This window comes from Drosophila takahashii, chromosome 2L (genome assembly GCF_030179915.1).
Source record: "Drosophila takahashii strain IR98-3 E-12201 chromosome 2L, DtakHiC1v2, whole genome shotgun sequence".
NCBI lineage: Eukaryota > Metazoa > Arthropoda > Insecta > Diptera > Drosophilidae > Drosophila > Drosophila takahashii.
In genome coordinates, this window is record NC_091678.1 from 7,151,120 (window position 1) to 7,171,521 (window position 20,402).

The following is a 20,402-nucleotide window of genomic DNA, read 5'->3' on the forward strand; positions in this document are numbered from 1 at the left end:
TTGAAAATAATTAAATTTATTTATTTTTGAATAAAATTGAATTAAATAAATAAGAAATTTCATGGCATACTACGATACAAAAACACTGACTGATTCAGGCAGGGCTCTATTTCAAACCTAAACTTTTTTATTTTTTACCCTTATCAAATATTAAATTTTTTTAATCATTTGTAGAAAGTTGTAGGATTTCTTATATTTGGTTGCTAGCTGTAAAAATCCCTGCATTTTTTGAATTTGAGATCCTTTTTGGACAAGTTACATCAAAAAACACTTCAGAAAAACCTATCATATATCAAATCTCAAATAAAACAATATCTCATATGCATTGGTTTTATGTGTTGTAAATTTTATTTATCAAAAAACTGGGTTTTGTTTTTGGTTTTGTTACGTTTACAATAATCCCAACAGAGGCAAAAGATTTACTTTCTTTGCAGTGCAGGCAGTGGTTACTCTTCTCGTCCCCTAATTTAATTTTTCATTTTTGGCATGTGTGTTATATGTTATTAGCTTTCGGTGTGTCCACGTAATTAGATTACATCTCCACGGAAAATGGCACTGTTCAGTGGGTTGGCATGTTTGCTTCTCGGTTTTGGTTGATTAACTTTCGGTTGGGTTTTAGGTTTGGATCGTAATAGACTTAAGACATACATTTAACTGCTACTTATTAGCGAATTCTGCAATCTAGGGGGCGGTGGTGTCCTCTCGCGGGCGTCGGTTGTACTGGCGGGTATCGCCCCCATAGCGAGCGTACTCGTTGTAGGTCTGCAGGTTGCTCGGGCGCGGTCCCTGCTGGTACCTTCCGTTCAGATTGTTGGATGAGGCCGTGCTCCACGGCTGCCGTTGTGCCGTCGATGGTGGGTACCTCGAAGCGGAGTTCCTGTTGGAGGAACCGGAGGAAGACCAGCCAGGATTGGAACCCGAAGACCAGGCTGAGTTAGATCCCGGAACGGATCCTCCCGAAGACCAGCTAGCTCCGGTACTCGAACGTGGATTGGAGCCGGTGGACCAGCTTGAGCTAGATCCCGGAAGTGATCCTCCTGAGGACCAGCGACTATCAGGATTGGTACGTCCATTGGAGCCGCTAGACCAGCTTGAGCTAGATCCTGGAATGGATCCTCCCGAAGACCAGCTAGCACCGGGAGCGGTACGTCCATTGGAACCCGAAGACCAGCCCGAGTTAGATCCCTGATTCGAGCCTCCGGCGGAACCGGAAGACCAGCCTGAGTTATATCCCGAATTGGAACCTCCCGAGCGGCTGGATCCTGCCTGATTGCTGCCGGAAGAGTAGCCAGATCCAGAAGCACTGTTAGATGGCCAGTTTGCCCTAAAGTCGGGGCGTGAATTGGGAATCAAGGATCCACCGCTACGCCGGCAAACAGTGCACCTGGAAAATAATACAAGATATGGTATTAGAGGTAAATTGGTTACTCCTCAGCTGAGTTCATGTCCCACCTGCTGATCTTGCTGGTCGGATCCGCCTTCAGGGTCTGCTGGCGGGGCATAGTGAACTGTTCGCTCTCCTCGATTACGGTTAACCAGAAGGAGGCGATGGCATCGTAGTAGTTGCAGTGTCCATTGCCATGGCATTCGATCACCGGCTGGGCGCGGAACTCCTCCAGACAGGAGCCCGGGGAGACTAGGTTCTGTCCAACGCCTCCAACGTTGTCCAAGGTGGTCTGTGAATGAGGTTTCGGTGGTTTAAGTCTCTTTCAAGTGTCCAATTAAAACTCTTATACTAAAAAAAGGATTTTACTGCAAACCAAGCTAAACGACCAAAATTTGGTGACCCCGACTTTTTTTGTATATTTCTTTTTTCAACCGACTTCCATAAAAATCTCAAAAGGATTTTTGAAAACTCTATTTAAAGTATACAACTTTCTTTAAGTGTCCCGAGACATCTTATCTACTAACTCCAAAAATTTGGTGACCCCGACTTTTTTTGTAAGTTTTTGTTTTCAACCGTTATCCATAAAAACCTTTGAATGTTTTTCGAAAACTCATTATTTAAGTTATACAACTTTGTTAAAGTGTCCCGAGATTTCTTCTCTACCAACTCAACAAATTTGGTGACCCCGACTTTTTTTTATATATATTTTTTTTAAGCTATATTTAAGAAAATCTTTAAAGGATTTACGAAAACTCGTTACTTAAGTTATACAACTTTCTTTAAGTGTCCCGAAATATCTTCTCCACCAACTCAAAAAATTTGGTGACCCCGACTTTTTCTCTTTTGTGTTCTTTCAAAATTCAAATGAGTATAAATCCAGAGGAACTCACCATAAGGTAACTGAAGCCGTTCCACATCTCCTCCCAACCGTTAGGGCACTCCGGTATGGACATGGACTGCGAGTGCAGGGCGATGATCCTGGTCTTGGTCTCGCACACCGCGCAACTAAGGAGGAAAAACGATCGTTAATCGTCAGGTAAGGCAAGCATAAAGTGTAATTCCTTACCGCGAGATGTACTTCTCCTGGTCCCTGCCCCGAATGGGAGTCATGGCCACGTTCATGGGCTCGGCGGTGGACAGCCACAGACTGTCGTCGTTGTTCTGGGCATAGTGGCACACGTTCACCGAATCGCACAGCATGTAGGGCATGGTGGTGAACCTCTGCAGGCAGGAACCGGACTGACCCAGATCCTGGCCGACCGCCAAGCTGGCGCCCACGTTGCCCGACAGGGAGTAGCCCTCCCACAGCAGATTCGTGCCGGCCGGGCACTGGGGCACATTAACGGATTGCGAGTGACGGGCGAAGATGAAGCCGCGGCTCTTGGGCGGCGGTGGTGGTGGCGCTGGCTCACCTCGTGCTCCGGGCTGACCACGCAGACCAGGAGCTCCGGCGAAGCCTTGCTCACCCTTATCACCACGCTGTCCCTGCGGTCCATCGGCTCCAGTGTAGCCGACCTCGCCCTGCTCACCACGATAACCGGTCGCACCGCGCAGTCCCTGCAATCCTTGGTATCCCTGCTCGCCGAAATCTCCGGGTTGACCCTGGAATCCATTGAGTCCAGGCTCACCGCGATCTCCCTTACGAACGGCGGAGTAGGGGTGTGTCACTCCCGGTTGACCCTTGGGTCCGGCCAATCCGTCAATGCCATCGATTCCACTCCAGCCGATATCGCCAGTGGGTCCTCGAGGTCCCTGGGGACCTACCCTTCCGCTTTGTCCCGGACGTCCGGGGAATCCTTGCTCACCCTTGGCGCCGGTCCTTCCAGTGTTGCCCTGATAGCCTTCGTCTCCCTTCTCTCCCTGCCTTCCAACTATGGCGTAACCAGACTCACCACGCTCACCCTGGTGACCGATCTCGCCCTGCTCTCCCTTCTCGCCAATCAGGCCATGTCGTCCATTGTGTCCAGGCGCACCGGGATAGCCCACGTCGCCAACTGGTCCCGGTGGTCCAACGATGGCGGGGCCACGATGTCCGATGGCACCGTGGGCACCATTCTCACCCGATTGTCCTGGTGCTCCCTTTTGGCCCGGTCGTCCTGGACGACCCACGCGACCATCTAGTCCAGCATCACCTTCGTCGCCCTTCTGCGCCAGTTCAGTAAAGCCGGGGGCACCGCGAGGTCCTTGATCTCCGGCGAAACCCTTCACTCCGGGTGCTCCATCGAAGCCCGGCTGTCCTTCGAAGCCAATGTCACCACGTTCACCTTGGGCGCCAGGAGCTCCGACAAAGCCAATTTGTCCTTGTTCTCCCTGGGCGCCACGTTCGCCCTGGAAGCCGCGTTCACCCTGCTCTCCGCGATAGATTTGACGATCCTCCACGTTTAGGATGCGTCCTGGGAAGCCAGCTTCACCTTCGTCTCCCTGCTGACCCTGAGCTCCTTGCAGTCCAACTAGTCCACGAGGTCCCTGGTCACCAACGAGACCGGGACGTCCATCGTAGCCAATCTCGCCGCGCTCACCCTTGGCACCTTGGGGTCCGTCGAGTCCCACCTGGCCGATGGGGCCTTTCAGGCCATTAGCTCCACGGCGTCCAGGTAGGCCGCTCAATCCCTGAGCTCCGACCTCACCTTGCGCACCCTTTCCGCCGGCCAGACCGCGATCACCACGCTGGCCCTTCAGTCCGTAGCGCCCGTCGAGTCCATTGAGTCCGGGATTGCCCACCTCGCCCTTGCGGCCAGCAGCTCCGTCGAAGGCCACCAGCGAATCGCCAGTGGGTCCACGCTGACCCTTCTGACCGGTGGGTCCACGGTAACCGATTTGTCCAGTTACACCTGATTCTCCGTCGTCACCCTTGATACCACTGTAGGCACCAACGCCCTTGGGACCCTGACGACCGGGTACTCCGGGAGCCCCTTGCTCACCCTTGCGTCCAGGAAAACCGTTGGCTCCGGGATAGCCATCTAGTCCATCGTCTCCAGAGAGACCTAAAAGTAATTTTAAAGAAATTAGTGGACATTCTATTTATTGCTTAAAATTCTCTAATTGCTAAAAAGTTAACAATAATTGGGTAGAGTAAATATGAGAGATCTACCGAGTGGATTAAAGTCTTTTTAGGTAATATGAAAGTTACCATAGATGAACAAAAGTGATCGTGTGGTCCTAACTAGTGCTAGTACCAGTTGGGAATTATAAACAGGCAGGTTAAACAAAATAATAAAATCTTTCTTGAAAGGCGTCTAAACTATGTGGTTCCTGAGAACTAAGTAACTTGTTACCAATAATTCGGTAGAGTAAACTACCGAATGGATTAGAGTCTTTTTAGTTAATATGAAAGTTACTATAGACGAAAAAAAGAGATCGTTTGGTCCTAACTAGTGCTAGTACCAGTTGGGAATTATAAACAGGTAGGTTAAATGAAATAAAAAAATGTTTCTTAAAGGCTTCTAAACTAAGAGGTAGCTAAGTAAACCTTAATGACCGCTTACCTTTAGGTCCGAATTCGCCGTTGGGTCCACGAGGACCAATGTCACCCTGCCGTCCATTGAAGCCGATCTCGCCTTGATCGCCCTGATCGCCAGTCATGCCGGGAAGTCCACCGATGCCGGGACTGCCGGGATAGCCTTGAATACCCGGACTGCCGAGAAGTCCACGACGACCAGAGTATCCGATGCTGCCCTTGGCGCCGTGCTGTCCACTTTGTCCCAGGAAGCCCACCTCACCCTTTTGGCCCTTCAGACCGTGCGGTGCAGTGCGTCCATTCCGTCCGGGTTCACCCTGCGGTCCAACTGGGCCAACTAGGTAGTCACCACGCTGACCCTTGTTGCCGGGCAGGCCGGTTTGTCCTTCAGCACCGAAGGGTCCCATCTCGCCCTTCGCTCCCTTGGGTCCTGGACGACCGGCGAATCCGTACTGACCTGGTCCACCGACATCACCGGGCAATCCCTTGACTCCCGGACGTCCGGTCAATCCGATTTCTCCCTGAATCACCGCCTGACCCGGCAAACCGCGTTGTCCCTTGTATCCTTGGTTGCCATCCAGGCCCATGGGGCCATCCAAACCAGGCAGACCTGCTGCTCCCTGGGGTCCGTAATCACCGATGGGTCCGGGATAACCCTTGGCACCGATGGGTCCGGCAAAGGATTCACCCGCCGGTCCGCGGTCACCGAGCTCACCCTTGAGGCCGTCATCTCCTTGTTCGCCCTGCGCTCCCTGGTCACCGGGCAGGCCAGGATATCCCAGTTCGCCACGATCGCCGGTGTTGTCGATGATCTCGCCCGGATGGGGCTCACCCTTGACGCCCTTGAAGCCAGTGTCTCCGTCGTCACCGCGCTGTCCCTTGCGGCCATTGAAGCCCGCCTCGCCGGTCAAGTAGATCTTTGGTTTGGAAGCATTAATTCCGGGTGCGCCATTCTTTCCATCGCGTCCAGGCAGACCATCGCGACCTGCGAAGCCGGCATCACCGTAGTCACCACGCTGTCCGGGTTCTCCACGGGCACCGGGGGCGCCAGGTGCTCCGTCCAGTCCCTTGTCACCCTCCAGTCCCTGCTCGCCACGTCGTCCGGCGTCACCGTCGTCACCCTGCTCGCCCTTGACGAGGGCGCCAACGGTGAGGATCTCTCCCTTGCGACCGGGAGCTCCAGTTTTACCCGGGTCTCCGGGAATACCCGGAGTACCGGGCAGACCACGATGTCCAGCTCTTCCGGGCTTACCGGGCAATCCCCGCTCGCCTCGTGGTCCCAGCAATCCTCGCTCGCCGCGGCTGCCATGAGCACCCGGATAGCCGGTGTCACCCTCTTGACCACGCGGTCCTCGAGGTCCAGCACTGCAAATGGGACAGTCATCGCCTCGGATTCCCTTGTCACCGGGCAGGCCGAAGAATCCGTTGCGTCCATCGTCACCGGGACGTCCGCGGACACCGGGCGGTCCCTGGGAGCCCTGCGGTCCAACGATATTGTAACCCTCGCCGGGCAGACCCTTGTCACCGGGCAGACCGACCTCGCCTCGTTCGCCGCGATAGCCATCCTTGCCGGGCACTCCATTGAGACCAGCCTCTCCCTTGGCCCCCAGCAGATTCAATCCAGCATCACCGTGTAGTCCATAGCGACCGGGAAGACCCGCTTCGCCGGTGGGTCCCTGAGGTCCCAGCGGACCCAGTCGTCCATAGTCACCGGCATCACCGCGTTCACTGCGTCCGGGTGGACCACGATTGCCGTCCAGTCCCGGATCTCCTGACTGACCAGCCAGACCGATGGGTCCACGACGTCCCGGCTTGCCGGGCAGACCGGGCGGACCTCGGTTGCCCACCTCTCCGATGTCACCCTGCGGTCCCATGGGTCCCGGCAGCGATTCACTCAAACTGGGATCGTAGCGTCCCGGTGGACCGGCGTTTCCCTGGACACCGGGCATGCCGTCGAAGCCGTCCTCTCCGCGCTCTCCCTTGCTGCCATCCCATCCATCCAGTCCACTATAGCCGGGGGCACCCTTCACGCCCTTGTCGCCATCCGGGCCGGCTAGGCCATCCTTTCCTGGCTTTCCTCGCTCTCCGGTGGTTCCCTGCTCGCCAAAGGCACCCGGCAGACCATTACGACCGACCGGACCTTGTTCACCAGTCGGTCCAACTGGTCCCGGATCGCCCACGGGTCCAACATAACCCTTGTCGCCCTTCATATCGTCATTGTCCTTCTGCACAGCCGACGACAGAGTGTCGCCCTTCTCACCCTTCTGACCAGGTGGACCTACCAGGGAGTAGGGCAGCTCCGATATGGCGCCAGTTTCGCCCTTGGGTCCCGGATTGCCCGGGTCTCCCTTCTCTCCTGTGAGGCCGGCGAATCCGGTGTCACCCTTGTTGCCGCGATCCCCATCGAATCCGGGCGCACCGCCTAGGCCAGGAAGTCCGGACTCGCCCCGGTTGCCCTTGGTGCCCTTGGAATTGATGCCACCCTCGCCGGCTTCTCCGGGAGGACCCTGTTGACCGGGCTTTCCCTTCGGACCACGAACTCCGTTCGCGCCAGGAATTCCAATTTTGCCCTGCTGGCCGGGTCTTCCGTCGCAGCCGTCGATTCCTCGGGGACCTGGGGTTCCCGGCTCGCCGCTGGGACCCTAGATCAAAACAGGATAAATAGGTCTACTTTTTAGATTTTTTTTTTTATTGCTTGTTGGAAACAACAAATATGAAAGCAAGAACCATTTCTTGTGAGGCGTGTTTAAAAAGAATGTGCCTACTTCGGCTTATACAAAAAAAAATGGAGAGGATAAATAGGTCTTCATTTTATTTATTTATTAATTTTTTTTTTCTGCTAGTCGAAAATAAGAACCATTTCTTGTGAGGCGTGTTAATAAAGAATGTGCCTACTTCGGCTTATACAAAACAAAAAAATGGAGAGAATAAATAGGTCTTTATTTTATTTATTTATTTTTTTTTTTTTTGCCAGTTGAAAATAAGAACCTTTTCTTGTGAGGCGTGTTAATAAAGAATGTGCCTACTTCGCCCTATACAAAAAAAATGGAGAGGATAAATAGGTCTTCATTTTATTTATTTATTTTGTTTTTTTTTTTTTGCTAGTTGAAAATAATAACCTTTTCTTGTGAGGCATGTTAATAAAGAATGTGCCTACTTCGGCTTATACAAAAAAAATGGAGAGGATAAATAGTCTTCATTTTATTTATTTATTTTGTTCTTTTTTTTTTTGCTAGATGAAAATAAGAACCATTTTTTGTGAAGCGTGTCAATAAAGAATGTGCTTACTTTGGCTTATACAAAAAATAAAATTTTGTTTTATAGATCACATAGCAGAAAGCGTTTAAAGTGAACCGTAATCTTGCTTTAAAAAATATTTGTATTATTTTTTTTAACCAACTCACCGTAATTCCAGGGTATCCCACTTCACCTCTGGTTCCAATATCGCCCTAAAAATATTTTTTTTTTAATCATATGCGATCATATAGGAAATCCGAGTAATGAGATTTCTTACACGATGTCCCTTCTCGCCTTGTTCGCCATACTCGCCGGCATCTCCTTTCTCGCCGATTGGGCCGGCTGGTCCAAATGGTCCCTCATCTCCGGCCGGACCTTCCAAGCCAACCCTTCCAATGGGTCCTTGAGCACCCATACGTCCCTTGATGCCCTTGCAGTCGCATAGCGTCGTATTGCAAATCTGGAATAAAGAAAATTGATATTTGCCAGTCAGTCGGGGGAACTAATAGAATTTTGTACCACTGAATATATACCAAGGAATATAGAAGTGGTCTTGATTGCCCCTGATTGGAACTCTCATTTGGGTAATCGAAGATGTCAGAATCAATTCGTTTTATATTCGTTATGCCATTCTGTTTGATTTACTCATCCTCACACGCATCACGAAATATTTAGTTTTAATTTCTTAATTGATCTTTCAGTTCCTTTTATTAAAATAAGTTTTAAGCTATTTGCTAAAGGAAACGCGGTAGCGTTACTATTTTTTTGACCGCAGCTGTTTGATAATAGACATACATGATTCCGTTTGTAACTCCGTTAAAAAAATTTGTAAAATTATTTTGATTTTGGGGTTGGACTGACAAAACATGAATCCGTTCGCCTGTAATTGCAGCTCAAATTAATTTTCAATTCTGAAATCTTAAGTTTCAAACAGTCTTATACTAACGAATTGACCTTCGGCTCGTTAGTTTTATGCTTGGTGGTTTTCGTGCAATTCCTTTCCATAACATATGAAAAGCAAATGAAATCCCAGACCGCGGGGTTTAGCCAGAAAATCAACAACAATAATAAGTAGAGCTGCAACATTTTTCAGCTGCAGCTCGCAGTTCGCAGCTTTAATTGCACAGTTTCCGTTTGCAATGAGATAATCTTCTATATGAGTACGTTTACTTTGGCCTAGTCAATTGAGCGAGTGCATAGAACACGCTCACTGGACCTCCTCGCACTGAAGTTGAAAATGTGAAAAATTCGAAAGGGGGGAGGTGGAAATCTTAGAAACCCCCCGGTTTCACTCCACAGGCACAGCGCATTTTTAACCCATTTAATGTGCATTTATTTATAAACAACAAGTGCAATTCGGTAAAAAGCAATTATCTGGAATATTTCAAATTGGGAAATCGCTTTGATATCCACTTTTGAGGTAGGTTGAAAGTTGAAGAAGAACACCTATTTATTAGCACATTTCTTGCGGCTTCCTCATTGATGTCAGCAGATAAACATCCTTAGTTTTCCAACGTATTTATAGAATTGACATAATTTCATGTTGGTTAAAAGTCCGAATTTATAGCCCCGCCTTCATTAAATGGAATTTCAGTGCTCGTTCAAGTTTTTCTCTGACAGTTCCTCCAAAAAACAATTTAAAAATAAAATTAAAAACAAAAAAACTGCACACATGTTGCACGCATGTTTCGAGATTCTTTGCTTAAAATCTTACTTTTCATTTTTTTGCATATGAAATTTGTGTGTGTTTAATTGTTTGCTGCCTGGAAAAATTGGTGTCAAATGTTTGCCAAAGCAAATTCTCTTTGGGATTAGCGAAGCACCTCCGGATTGAATGGATGACTAATGGAGAAGATGCAAGCGACATCGGTAGAGTTCAAAGCCCCGGAAAATCCTCAGCAGATGAGTTCCCAGAAGTAAATCTGCTCGCAGGAGATCAAACCATCTGTTAACTAAATACTCGCATCACCAAATCCCGAAAAGAGAACGCTAAAGGTAAACAAGAACGGAAAACTAAAAGCTGAAAACTAGGAAAAATCGAAATAAGATTTTTCAATGCGGTGAACCAAAAGATGTTGTGGTTTTTTTGTTTTTCTTCGCCGCCAGCGAACAAATGAAAAATCCGAGAAAATGCAGATACCAAAATAAAATCAAGAAATCGGGGGTGCAGGTGCACAAAAGCAATTGCACTCGATTTCTGGAACAGAGCAGCACTGTGAGAAAAACCTCTGTATAATGTGCCATCGAATCTATTTCAATGGGAATTTTCGATCAGTTCTTGGTTTCATTCAAGTCTTTTGTTTCACATCACACATTCTTTCAATCGAAAAGGCTGCCAAAAGAAACCGAAAAATATATTTGTATATCCCAAAGGAGACACCATCGAATTTCATTCAATCAATTGCCAAATCTGAAACCCAAGGAATTCTCCTCAGATAACATAAAAATAAAATATATGTGAAGATAATAAGTATGTCAAACTGTGGAAATTGTTGCGGTAACACGTTCAAAAGTGACAGCACTGCAATTTCCTTGAACTTGACACTGACTGCACAAATGCTACATATGTATGCTTATGATATATACCCCGTCCATATATGGGCCACTTTTATTTTATTCGGTTTTTTTTGATGGCACCACAGCCCCAGACAGCCAGAAAACGCACCACTAAGTGGCGTCGTCGAAGGGGAGAAGGGAACCACTCGAAATGGGGGATTTCGATGGCTGTTGCACTGTGTTTCTGTTGCTGTTTCTTTTTTCACATACAAATATAATAATAATATATTCACTCGATTCCGCCGATGTCAGCAAAGGAGGCAGTGAGTAGTCGGCTGGGGGCTGGGAATATTCGCAAAATTAATAATAAAATTCCTCAATGGGCACGCGTGTCTGAGGAAGAGAGCTTAGCAAGTGTTTGATAACCCCCTTTTTAAAAAACCATTAATAAGAGGGGCATTTTTAAACTTAAGATGACACTAGTGGATGTACTGAATAATTAACTGCATACTTTTAATGATTTTTAAACTAATAATTATTTTATTGCGATCCTCTTCACTTGAAAATACATTTTTAGATTGTTGCATAATTTTAAATAAAGTGTATTACCTTTTTAACTATTCAGATTACTTTTAAAACATTAAACAAATGTTTAATTGAATCTTTTTGTTCAACTGAAAAATCTAGAAAACCTTTTAAAATTGTTTACCTGATAAAGAATTTATTTTGGGGACTATAAAACAACTTGTAGATCGTTGTAGCACTATAAAACTATATTTTCAACAATGTCATTTCCACTCCAAACATTAAAATAAGCCAAAAAAATCATTTTTGTAATTTTCCAAATTATAAATACTTGTATACTGTATAAAGAACTTAATTCATAAGATGAATTTTTAATTTTAAACAAAGTTTTTTAAAATATTTGGTTTCCCTTTGGCCTTGACCCTTGAGTAATCCAACCTGTTGCCCCACTGTGACTGCGAAGCGAAAGTCTGACCAAATCGGTGGACTATATATGCAAGTTCAGATGCGATAGTGTGTCGCTATGCGCGCACTTAAGCGCATTTACACATGTTAAAGCCAATTGTCCCAGTTGCCGATATTCCGTCTCGCTCGCACTTAAAACCCAGCCGAAATGCATAGTTTAAGGTCAGTGCGAGGCCTCCACACGGTTCCGAAAGCCCAGATCTGTTATATCTGGAATATCATCCATCTCTGGCGCGACAATTGGGCACACCCACCCACGCTAATCGCTTGCCGGGCGGAAAGATATAGAAATAATGAGTGGGGGAATTCTTTTTCATCTGAGAAACCAAGTTTATTGGCCCGACACGTTCTGGATATCTGAACAGTGGTCCTGGGTATCTGATGACAGTCCTCGGGTGCTAACTTTTCGCCTTTCCGCTGAACTGTAAGCGATACTACCCTAAAACTCTGGCCACCAATTCGACGGACTGCAATTATTCAGGGAATGCAAAGCGCAGCGAAATGTCTTCGAAAGAGATAGAACCACTCGGTGGAAAGAGATGGCTACACAGAGAGAGAGAGAGAGAGGCGTCTGGTAATCTGGGTCTCAAAGTTGGTGGCCTGGTCCGCCCGGATGTGGCATACAAAAAAAATAATTATAATTATCAGAGTGTCGCATATAAATCACAGCTGATAAGACTGGACACATTTTCAAGCCGCGAGAGAGCGGCATTAATTAATACATTTAAATTTGGCATTAAATTATATTTCATACATATTTATTACAAATCTTCATATGTCTCTTGTTCCATGTTCTTTTTTGAATTCGAATTCCAGGCGTTGGACAAAGGGGTTATCTGTTGCAGACACCAAGACATCAATGTGAGTTCTTTGTTGCCAAGGGAGAGTTGAAACAAAAAAAAACTTTTTAAGTAATTCAGAACTACATTTTGTACCGAAACGTTTTTAAACTGAAAGAATGAAGATCCTTCTTAACTTAAGAAACTGTTTTAAGAAAGGATTTCTATTTTTTAACCTTTTTCTTACTTAAAATATTTGATTGGCTCTAAGGAAATAGATGAATTTAATTATATATTTTTCAAAAGCTTTACAAATAAGGAAAAAACTACTCAAAATGTGTATTTCTAATGTTCAACTTCAACTGCAATCTAAGGAAAACAGTTTTTCAAGCTATGAAGATGCAGATACAATTATCGAGGATCCTTTTGTGCGTCACAATTGACCCAATTTGCCATGTCAGCCAACACGCGCCATCAATCAACCGCGTTTTCATTTTCATATTTATATGCCCCATGAAGTGGAGTGGGAATTTCGCACCAGAATCAGTAACAACAACAAATCTGTTGTAAAATGTGCATCATAAACGTTTAGAAAACTACATGCAACAATGAAAGGCTGAGATAGGAACTGTTGTATCAGACCCAGAAATACTACTTGTTTTATAAATATTCCTAAAAGTAATATGAAATATTAAACAATTTATTTAAACCGAAAAAATTTATAAATTTTAATAATAATAAGGATATGAATACACTTTAATTTATAAGGATTAATCAAATCATAATAATTTATATCAGAAATACCATAGAAAATAATTATTTCCCTATAGTAATACTATTATATAGAACCAACTATAGACTTCAAATCAGGGACCGTAAATAATCATTATTTGAGATTTTTATTTTAAAAGGCCCACTGAGGTTTTTACATATTTTAATCAACAATTTAACTGGTTTTTATGCACTTTATAGACATAAACAAATAACAGTTAATTTGCTTTCCAGATTTGTTGAAATGCATATACTTTGTGGACAAGAGTAAAAAGAACGTTATTTTTGACGTTTAAAACAAAATATCACAGTAGTCTTTTTAAAATAAAAATCTCAAATAATGATTATTTACGGTCCCTGCTTCAAATAGTTTATAGTAGCTCAAAAACCATAAAAGTATTTCATTGAACAGTCAACCTAGTTCCGATCACAAAAGTACCATATTCATGGCACCAAATGAGTCAGAACTACAGGGTAGCAGTATAAAAATCGTATATGGGCCAACATATGAGCAGCGTGTGATTGACATGAAAAAGTAAGACCCCCACACATACACACATATGGAGCATAAAATAATGGATGCACATCTGGACGGGCGCACTTGCAGCATGACATCATTTTGCTCCGGCTTGACATCATAACATGTAGAAAAAGTAAAAAAAAGATGCAGGAAAATCTGCACTGCCACTGCCACATGGCGAACACCCACGCACTCCGCAAGTGTGCAAAAAAAAAGAAAAAGAACAGAAATATAAAGAAGAAAACGCAGTTGGGCCTATTTAAGTGCCCGGTTACGGCATCATCGCACATAATTGTTTGGACACAAGCCTGACAGATGATAACTAATTGCCCTGCACTCAAATTAACATTGAAATTGATGGACAGCGGGCTGTCACAACTGAATATTCGCAACGATCGCCAATAAAGTGGCGATAAGGAAGCGCCAAGTGATTGAATTGCCTCAGGTTGCACCTGTCCTGAAATGTACTTTATACTGATTCAAAAGAACTGAGTTCTAAATTAGTCAATCAATTTAATTCTGAACCCAGAAACATTGTTAATATAACTATATTATGCATCAAAAAACTTCAATTGTATTAATATTGTTATTATATTCATTTAATAATTGGTTGAAAATATCAAAATACTAATAGACTTACAATTAAACAAAGAGAAATTCCTATAGTTTCCTATCTTTTATGTGATCTTGTACCGAATATATCTATAATATTTACAGTAGAACTTATTTAAAAAAAAATAAAATTTATGATCCTAATTTTTAACAAACATACAAATACACTTTTTAAATAAATGTCGGTTTAATATTTATTTTAGTCGATGCCAGTATTCCAGTATCTCCTATTCCGAATGTCCTTTAAAGATAATTTTCCCATAAAAAATCATGTCTCAACGACAGTTCTCCCAGTTATAGATCGTTTTAAAATCATTAACCCATTGGTTAACCATCTCAATGGCCAGCAAATAAATGCGGCAATCAAAACTCTTGAAAGTTAACCAAGCAAATTAAGTCGAATTTATTTTTAGCCATGACGCTAGATGTTTGCCGTCTGAAATGGAATCTCAGTAGCGCGGGCACATCATACATTGTACCTATGTAGTATATATACCATATAGTGTCTAAATATATGTACATATAGAATTTCAGATGCTCTGATGAATATCAATTTCATAAGCCGAGTGTCCGAACTGATAAGGCGGTTGGAAAAAAAAAAGAAAAAGGAAAAGGAGAACAACGAGCTGCAGTTATGAGACAGATGACTGATAACCCAATTTCACGAGCTTCTTCAACACTGGCTCTCTCATAAATAATCGTTTCAATTTACGAAATTCATTACACACAGGCGGCTACTAAGTGGCCCCTGCCCATATCACTCATACGACATGCTGTCCATATCGCACACACACACACACACACTTAGAGACTTCGCATAATTTCCGCATTCAGTTGCAGATAAATAAATAATTGAGTCAAATTGAAATGCAACTCGCCAAACAATTCTACTCAAGCACGCAAATAAACTTCCACAAGGAGTCCAACAATGAGATGATGATCATTGTTGTCCGAGTTGTTGCTTTTCTTGGGCGGTCTTCTCTCCAGTTGGATCCCCATACCCATCTAGATCCCCATCCCCACTTCGATACCCATTTCATATTCATTTTATTTCCATCCCCATTTGGCCCCGCTCTGTCTGGCCGGCGGTGGTCAGTGATTTATGCCAGCATCTCGGGTCAGTTTAGCCAGGACCAGTACATAAACAAAAACAAAAAGGAATTGAAGCACTAAAAGAAATACATGGGTAAGATAAATCAAAATAACTAAAATAAACTACTACTAAAATAAAATACTAAGGCCGTTTTCTCGTCCGTTTCTTAAATTTAAAGTAGGGTTAAAACCTTGAAATCGTATGGGAAATCAGAGATTTAACCCTACTTCAAATTTACCAGGCGGACGAGAAAACGGCCCTTGATCAAAAATATTGTAAGGGTTCAAAAATAAAAGATTATTTTTTTGTAAAATCAACTATAGTATATGGAATTTCTATAATGCAGTACTTCAACTCAAAATATCGGAAAACTAAATAAATATCGTTTTGATCTCACAAATTTATTCTTTAAAAATAAGCTTACTTAAAAACTTAAAAACATTATAGTTACAGAATTTAGTTTTAGCTGGATTTATAAAAATATTAGATTCCCATAATGTAGTTTCCAACTTTAAAAATTATTTTGAAATTTTTTCCTAAACTCTAATTTGTTTTTCCGAGTGCATAAGTGAAGTTTCTAAGCAGAAGCAGCCGCCGCAGAAGCAACAACAAACACCAAGAACTTTCAATTCCAATTTGAAATGGTGCAGAACGTCAAAAGATTGCCGCCCTCCCCCTTTTTACCCTCTTTAGCCCCCCTGACCCCCTGGAATCCCATCATTCCAGTGATTCTCCAAGAGAACCCTTCACCGATCACTTGAGCTGCTAATTGTCGGAATCGAACAGCACACACACACACACAATAGCACACTTACTCGCAGGCAATAACGGCATTTCCATATACATATGTATATTTATAGCAAAGCAAGTGCAGGAGAAATGAGAAGGGGAGGAAGAGGGGACTAGAGGGGGAGTGGGAGGAGAGTACCGACTGATAAAGACCATTTATCAAAATTCATTCATGGAAAGCAGCCTCAGCTGCATTCGATGAGTTCATCTCTCACCACACTCTTCCTCTCTTCAATTCAAGCTGCTCTTAAATGATCGGCTCTCTTTCGCCTAACGGAAAAGGAAATCATTTGTTCGGTTAATGTAGCGCCAAGCTGGTTGCAAAACCCATTTACAGTTTGAGGGGCACAGACTAAATGCTATTAACTGCTAAGAATGTTTTTAAAAACCTTGATGCTATGATAAACACCCTTTAAAAATTCTTCAAAAATACTGAAAAGTTTGGAAAGTTATTGAACAAGTTTTTCTAGTTTCAATGGAATAAAAAATTTATATTTTGTAATTTAGGTGGTAAGTATTTTTTAAAAACTGTTTTTTTTTTTAAGTTTTTTATTAATTGCTAATCTTTTGAGCCCAGCTAAATTCCTGTAACTTTTTGCACAAATTCGAGATAGCGGCATATTTTAAAACTACTATAAGGAAGAGGAAGTATGAATAATTACTAATCATGAGTGCATATTATAGAAACTTTTATGATTTCATTCAAATATTGAAAGAAAGAAAACCTAGTTGATAATGCCGTTTAATGAGTTGCTTTATAGTAAGTAAAAACTGCAATGATTATGTACAATGTATGTTTTGAGTCATTTTCTTATCGCCAAGCTATTTTTCGCGAGAAATGTAATTCCCCTTTAAACTTTTGTTCACCAAAAACTTTAATAAAAAGAATCAAATATTCTAGAAACCCCATTTTTCGATAGGGTAACTTGAACAACGGTAGCAAAAAGAAGTCAAGTTTTTCAGCGCTTTGCGGTTAATCTTCCAGATCTCGCAACCCACAAGACCTGGCAGCTCTCACTCGAAACTGGGGAGTTAGGATCCCAGACCCATGGCATTGACCACGTAACCGAGTGCGAAAAGAGCCGGGAGTCGAATTACCAAAGTCGTCAAACGAGCTGCACACTTATGATGCCAAACACGTGAGCGCTGAGGTTCAGATCCAAAGCGAATCGAGTGCAAAATCCGACAATCCAACACAGAAATATTAAATTAACTTAGTCAAAGGCAAAAAGTCAGGCCAAGCCGATAGCCTCTGGGCCTGCTGGCGACACTTGTGTTTCAGTTCTATTTTTTCTAAATTCGAGTCTAGGAATCCATGTCGCAATCAGCGGAACATGCTATCAATGGCGTCAATGCCGCCAACATAGCAATAGGTCTAATTAAATGTGTCGCAGCCTGATAAGCAGCACCGAATGCCATCGAAAACTAGGTGCCGCTCCATTTTTGAATCCACCCTTTCGAAATATTTTCGTAACAAAATGCCATTTGACCATCTAGTTGACCAGAATAATTAAATATAATTAATGCAATTCTCTAGATTGGGAAATTCGTTGTTTAAAAAAATGGTGCATAGTTTTTAGGGCACCCAAAAGCAACGTTTCTCGTCTATTTTAAAAATAGATCCATTAAAAAATCATATAATGATTAAGTTAAATTGTAATTTAAATCGCAAATCCAACTAAAATTACGACTTATGCCTTATAAATGTTCCTTTTTTGGTTGTAATATATTTATTATTATCATTAAAATGCTATGATTAAATAACATTTCAATTTAAATCGCAAATCCGGCGCAAATTGCTGCTTGTGCCTCATAAATGTTCCTTGTTTGGTTATATTATAATGAATATAATGTAATTATCAACGAAAAAAATGTGCATGACATTGCCATTTCTTAAAAATGGCTACAGAACGATTCGGCAATCTCAATCGTGCCCCATTTTGGCAATGATTATAAACTAATTTTACGACTAATCTCATTATTACCAAATTTAATTTTAATTGCTAGCCGGAAACGTTCAATGGCGAAGTCCTAATGGGTATGCCAAAAAAAGCCGAGTCCTCTAAATTGAAAGATTAGGGGGTTATCAAACGGCGTTATCGCCCAAAACCTTTTCACCTTAAGCCAAAATAATTCAATGACATAATCCAATCCCTGCTGGCTGATGGACTCGATTGAACCCCAAGAATCAAGAAATCAGGGACAGACTTATTGGATTATCGCTGAAAGCCAAAGAGTTGCAACTACGCGACGTTTCCATGCCGGAAGTGTGAATGAATCAAAAGAGTGCAATATTGCAGAATAACAATAACAATAGCTGTGATGATTAAGAGCTGACCTAATTTTAGTTGTTTATGGTTGATACAAAATGCAGGCGAAATCGATGAAGACAGTTTGAAAAGCATTGGTGGACCCATGAGTTCTTTTTTTTGCAAAATGTTTTTAGAAATATTTGATTAGACGAAATCTTTTAACAAAAGATTTCTTTAAATTATTTAATACAGTTTGAGAAGCACTCTATATGGTAATCTTTAAGCACGACATGTTAATTTAGTATTTACAGTTTGAGAATCACTTTAACAAATCTAAGCTCTGTTTAATTTTAAAAGTACTTTTTAAGGTATTTATTGTTTAACTTTATGTTTTAATGGGTTATATAGAAAACTAAATAAACTCTACGAATCTTCCAGCTTTACAAAATTAATAAATATTTATTAACCCCTTAATTTTTAATATTTTTACTTTGAACTCATTAAAGTATTTGAAATTCAACTCCTTAGTTTTCACTTACCTTTCCATCCGCCAATGTTACGGAAACAAGGCTGCCGAAGATGAAAACGGCGCCCAGCAGACCCGAGAGATGCCGTAGATCTCTGGGTAACATCTTCGATGGGTCCTTTGGTCCTATCCGCAAATTATTTAAGTCTCACTCTGGCGGCCTACCAATCCAAACGTCCCTCTCTCTCCCACTCTCTCGCTCAAAACACACACGAAACTGCCAACGAAATAGACATAATATAAAGAAATTAATATATTTTCGATTTTTAAAATTTCTTTAAAAAAACGAACATTAACGAGTTAAATATTTAAGAACTGTGGGAAACTAACAGAAAACGCTGATTTGCTGCTGCTGCGATCGTCGGGCACAGCACTCTCCCCACATGTGGAGATCGTCAAGCGTTCGAAGTATTACTAAACACGAGCCCCACCAAAGAAATTCGAATTCTTCGCCCGCTCGCTCGGCACGATCGTCTCGACTCGGCAGAGATCGGCTACCAATACGCATGCAACTGGCTAGTGAGATGGTATTGGTGCAGTTAGTTCGCTCAGGCACACAGGCCAGGGACAGACTAGTCCGGATGGACGTGGGTTTTGGGTGTAGATGTGCCCATAACTATGGCCGTGCCTATATGGTATATGCTCTATATGGTATGGCTCTGAATTTAGCACTTTGACGCCTTGAAACGAGGAAATGAGGAGTTGAGCCCGCTAACCAAATCAAAGCGGCCCGTTTTGAAGCATAAAAATCTATTTCCCATTTTGATTCTCAGTTTCTGGAGAAGGGTATATTAATTCTAAGCCTTATAGGATCAAATTTAAAGAAAATTCACTTAAAACTCGCGTTGAAAACCTAACATTCGAATTACATTTATGCACACTTTTTGTAGGATTTAAATTAAAATAGTTGGGGCCTATATTCGACTATTTATACTTTATTTATTTCCTTTATAACCTCCATTTTCTCTCATATTTTCGTCAGAGGAGTTCTGCTTATTAAAGATCTCTTTATCTCTTTACCGGGTATATTCTAGTCTCAAGACTCCCACTCAACTTCTAGTGGTTCCAATACAATTCGATGCTTGTTTGTTTGTCGCGCTTTGATTAGGTTAAGGCTTTTTCATTTAGTATATGGCATATGTAGAACTGATAAGACGGATATGTCTGAGTATTTCCTGTTAGAACTACTGAACAAGAGTCCAAGCTAGTCGGGCCTAACGTTCTATTAATTTCAACGCAGAAACACCAAAATAGAACCTTTCGAAATTTGAGCTTCGTTCTAGGTTTTGAGGCCAAAGCATTTTGAAATTCTATGTCTTGATAGAACCACTATCAAGGCCTCGTTCTAGTTGGGAAAGAGTTCTTTTGTCCTAGCGTACGTGCAGTCGGATATGCCCCAATGGCCCCAATAGATCTTTTCTAGGAAGCTGCGGAGATTAAGTTGGTTCGGATTTTGTAGGCTCTGCAATAATCGGAAGTGTCCCACTTCTTCA

General features: G+C 42.9%; 1 protein-coding gene and 1 long non-coding RNA gene across 2 annotated transcripts; one reads left to right on the forward strand and one right to left on the reverse strand.

Annotated features, from left to right (window-relative positions):
• Positions 1–321: 321 nt before the first annotated feature.
• On the reverse strand, positions 322–19,349 carry vkg (Collagen alpha-1(IV) chain viking). Its single transcript, XM_017140402.3, has 9 exons — positions 19,240–19,349; positions 18,923–19,126; positions 8,359–8,541; positions 8,249–8,293; positions 4,873–7,486; positions 2,454–4,371; positions 2,278–2,392; positions 1,453–1,676; positions 322–1,384 (listed from the first exon to the last, which is right to left on the reverse strand). The coding sequence occupies exons 2-9, from the start codon at positions 19,013–19,015 to the stop codon at positions 682–684; spliced, it is 5,895 nt and encodes a 1,964-aa protein (XP_016995891.2). The 5' UTR covers positions 19,016–19,126; positions 19,240–19,349; the 3' UTR covers positions 322–681.
• LOC138913917 (uncharacterized) lies at positions 13,285–13,916 on the forward strand. Its single transcript, XR_011419799.1, has 2 exons — positions 13,285–13,652; positions 13,725–13,916. It is a non-coding gene; the product is annotated as an uncharacterized lncRNA (long non-coding RNA).
• Positions 19,350–20,402: the final 1,053 nt, after the last annotated feature.

Excerpts from the sequence above, each read along its gene's own strand:
- vkg (XM_017140402.3), bottom strand. The coding sequence starts at position 19,015 with ATGTTACCCAGAGATCTACGGCATCTCTCGGGTCTGCTGGGCGCCGTT. Across the intron at positions 8,294-8,358 it reads AAGGCGAGAAGGGACATCGT|GGCGATATTGGAACCAGAGG; the intron begins GTAAGAAATCTC and ends AAATATTTTTAG. Across the intron at positions 1,385-1,452 it reads CCGACCAGCAAGATCAGCAG|GTGCACTGTTTGCCGGCGTA; the intron begins GTGGGACATGAA and ends ATTATTTTCCAG.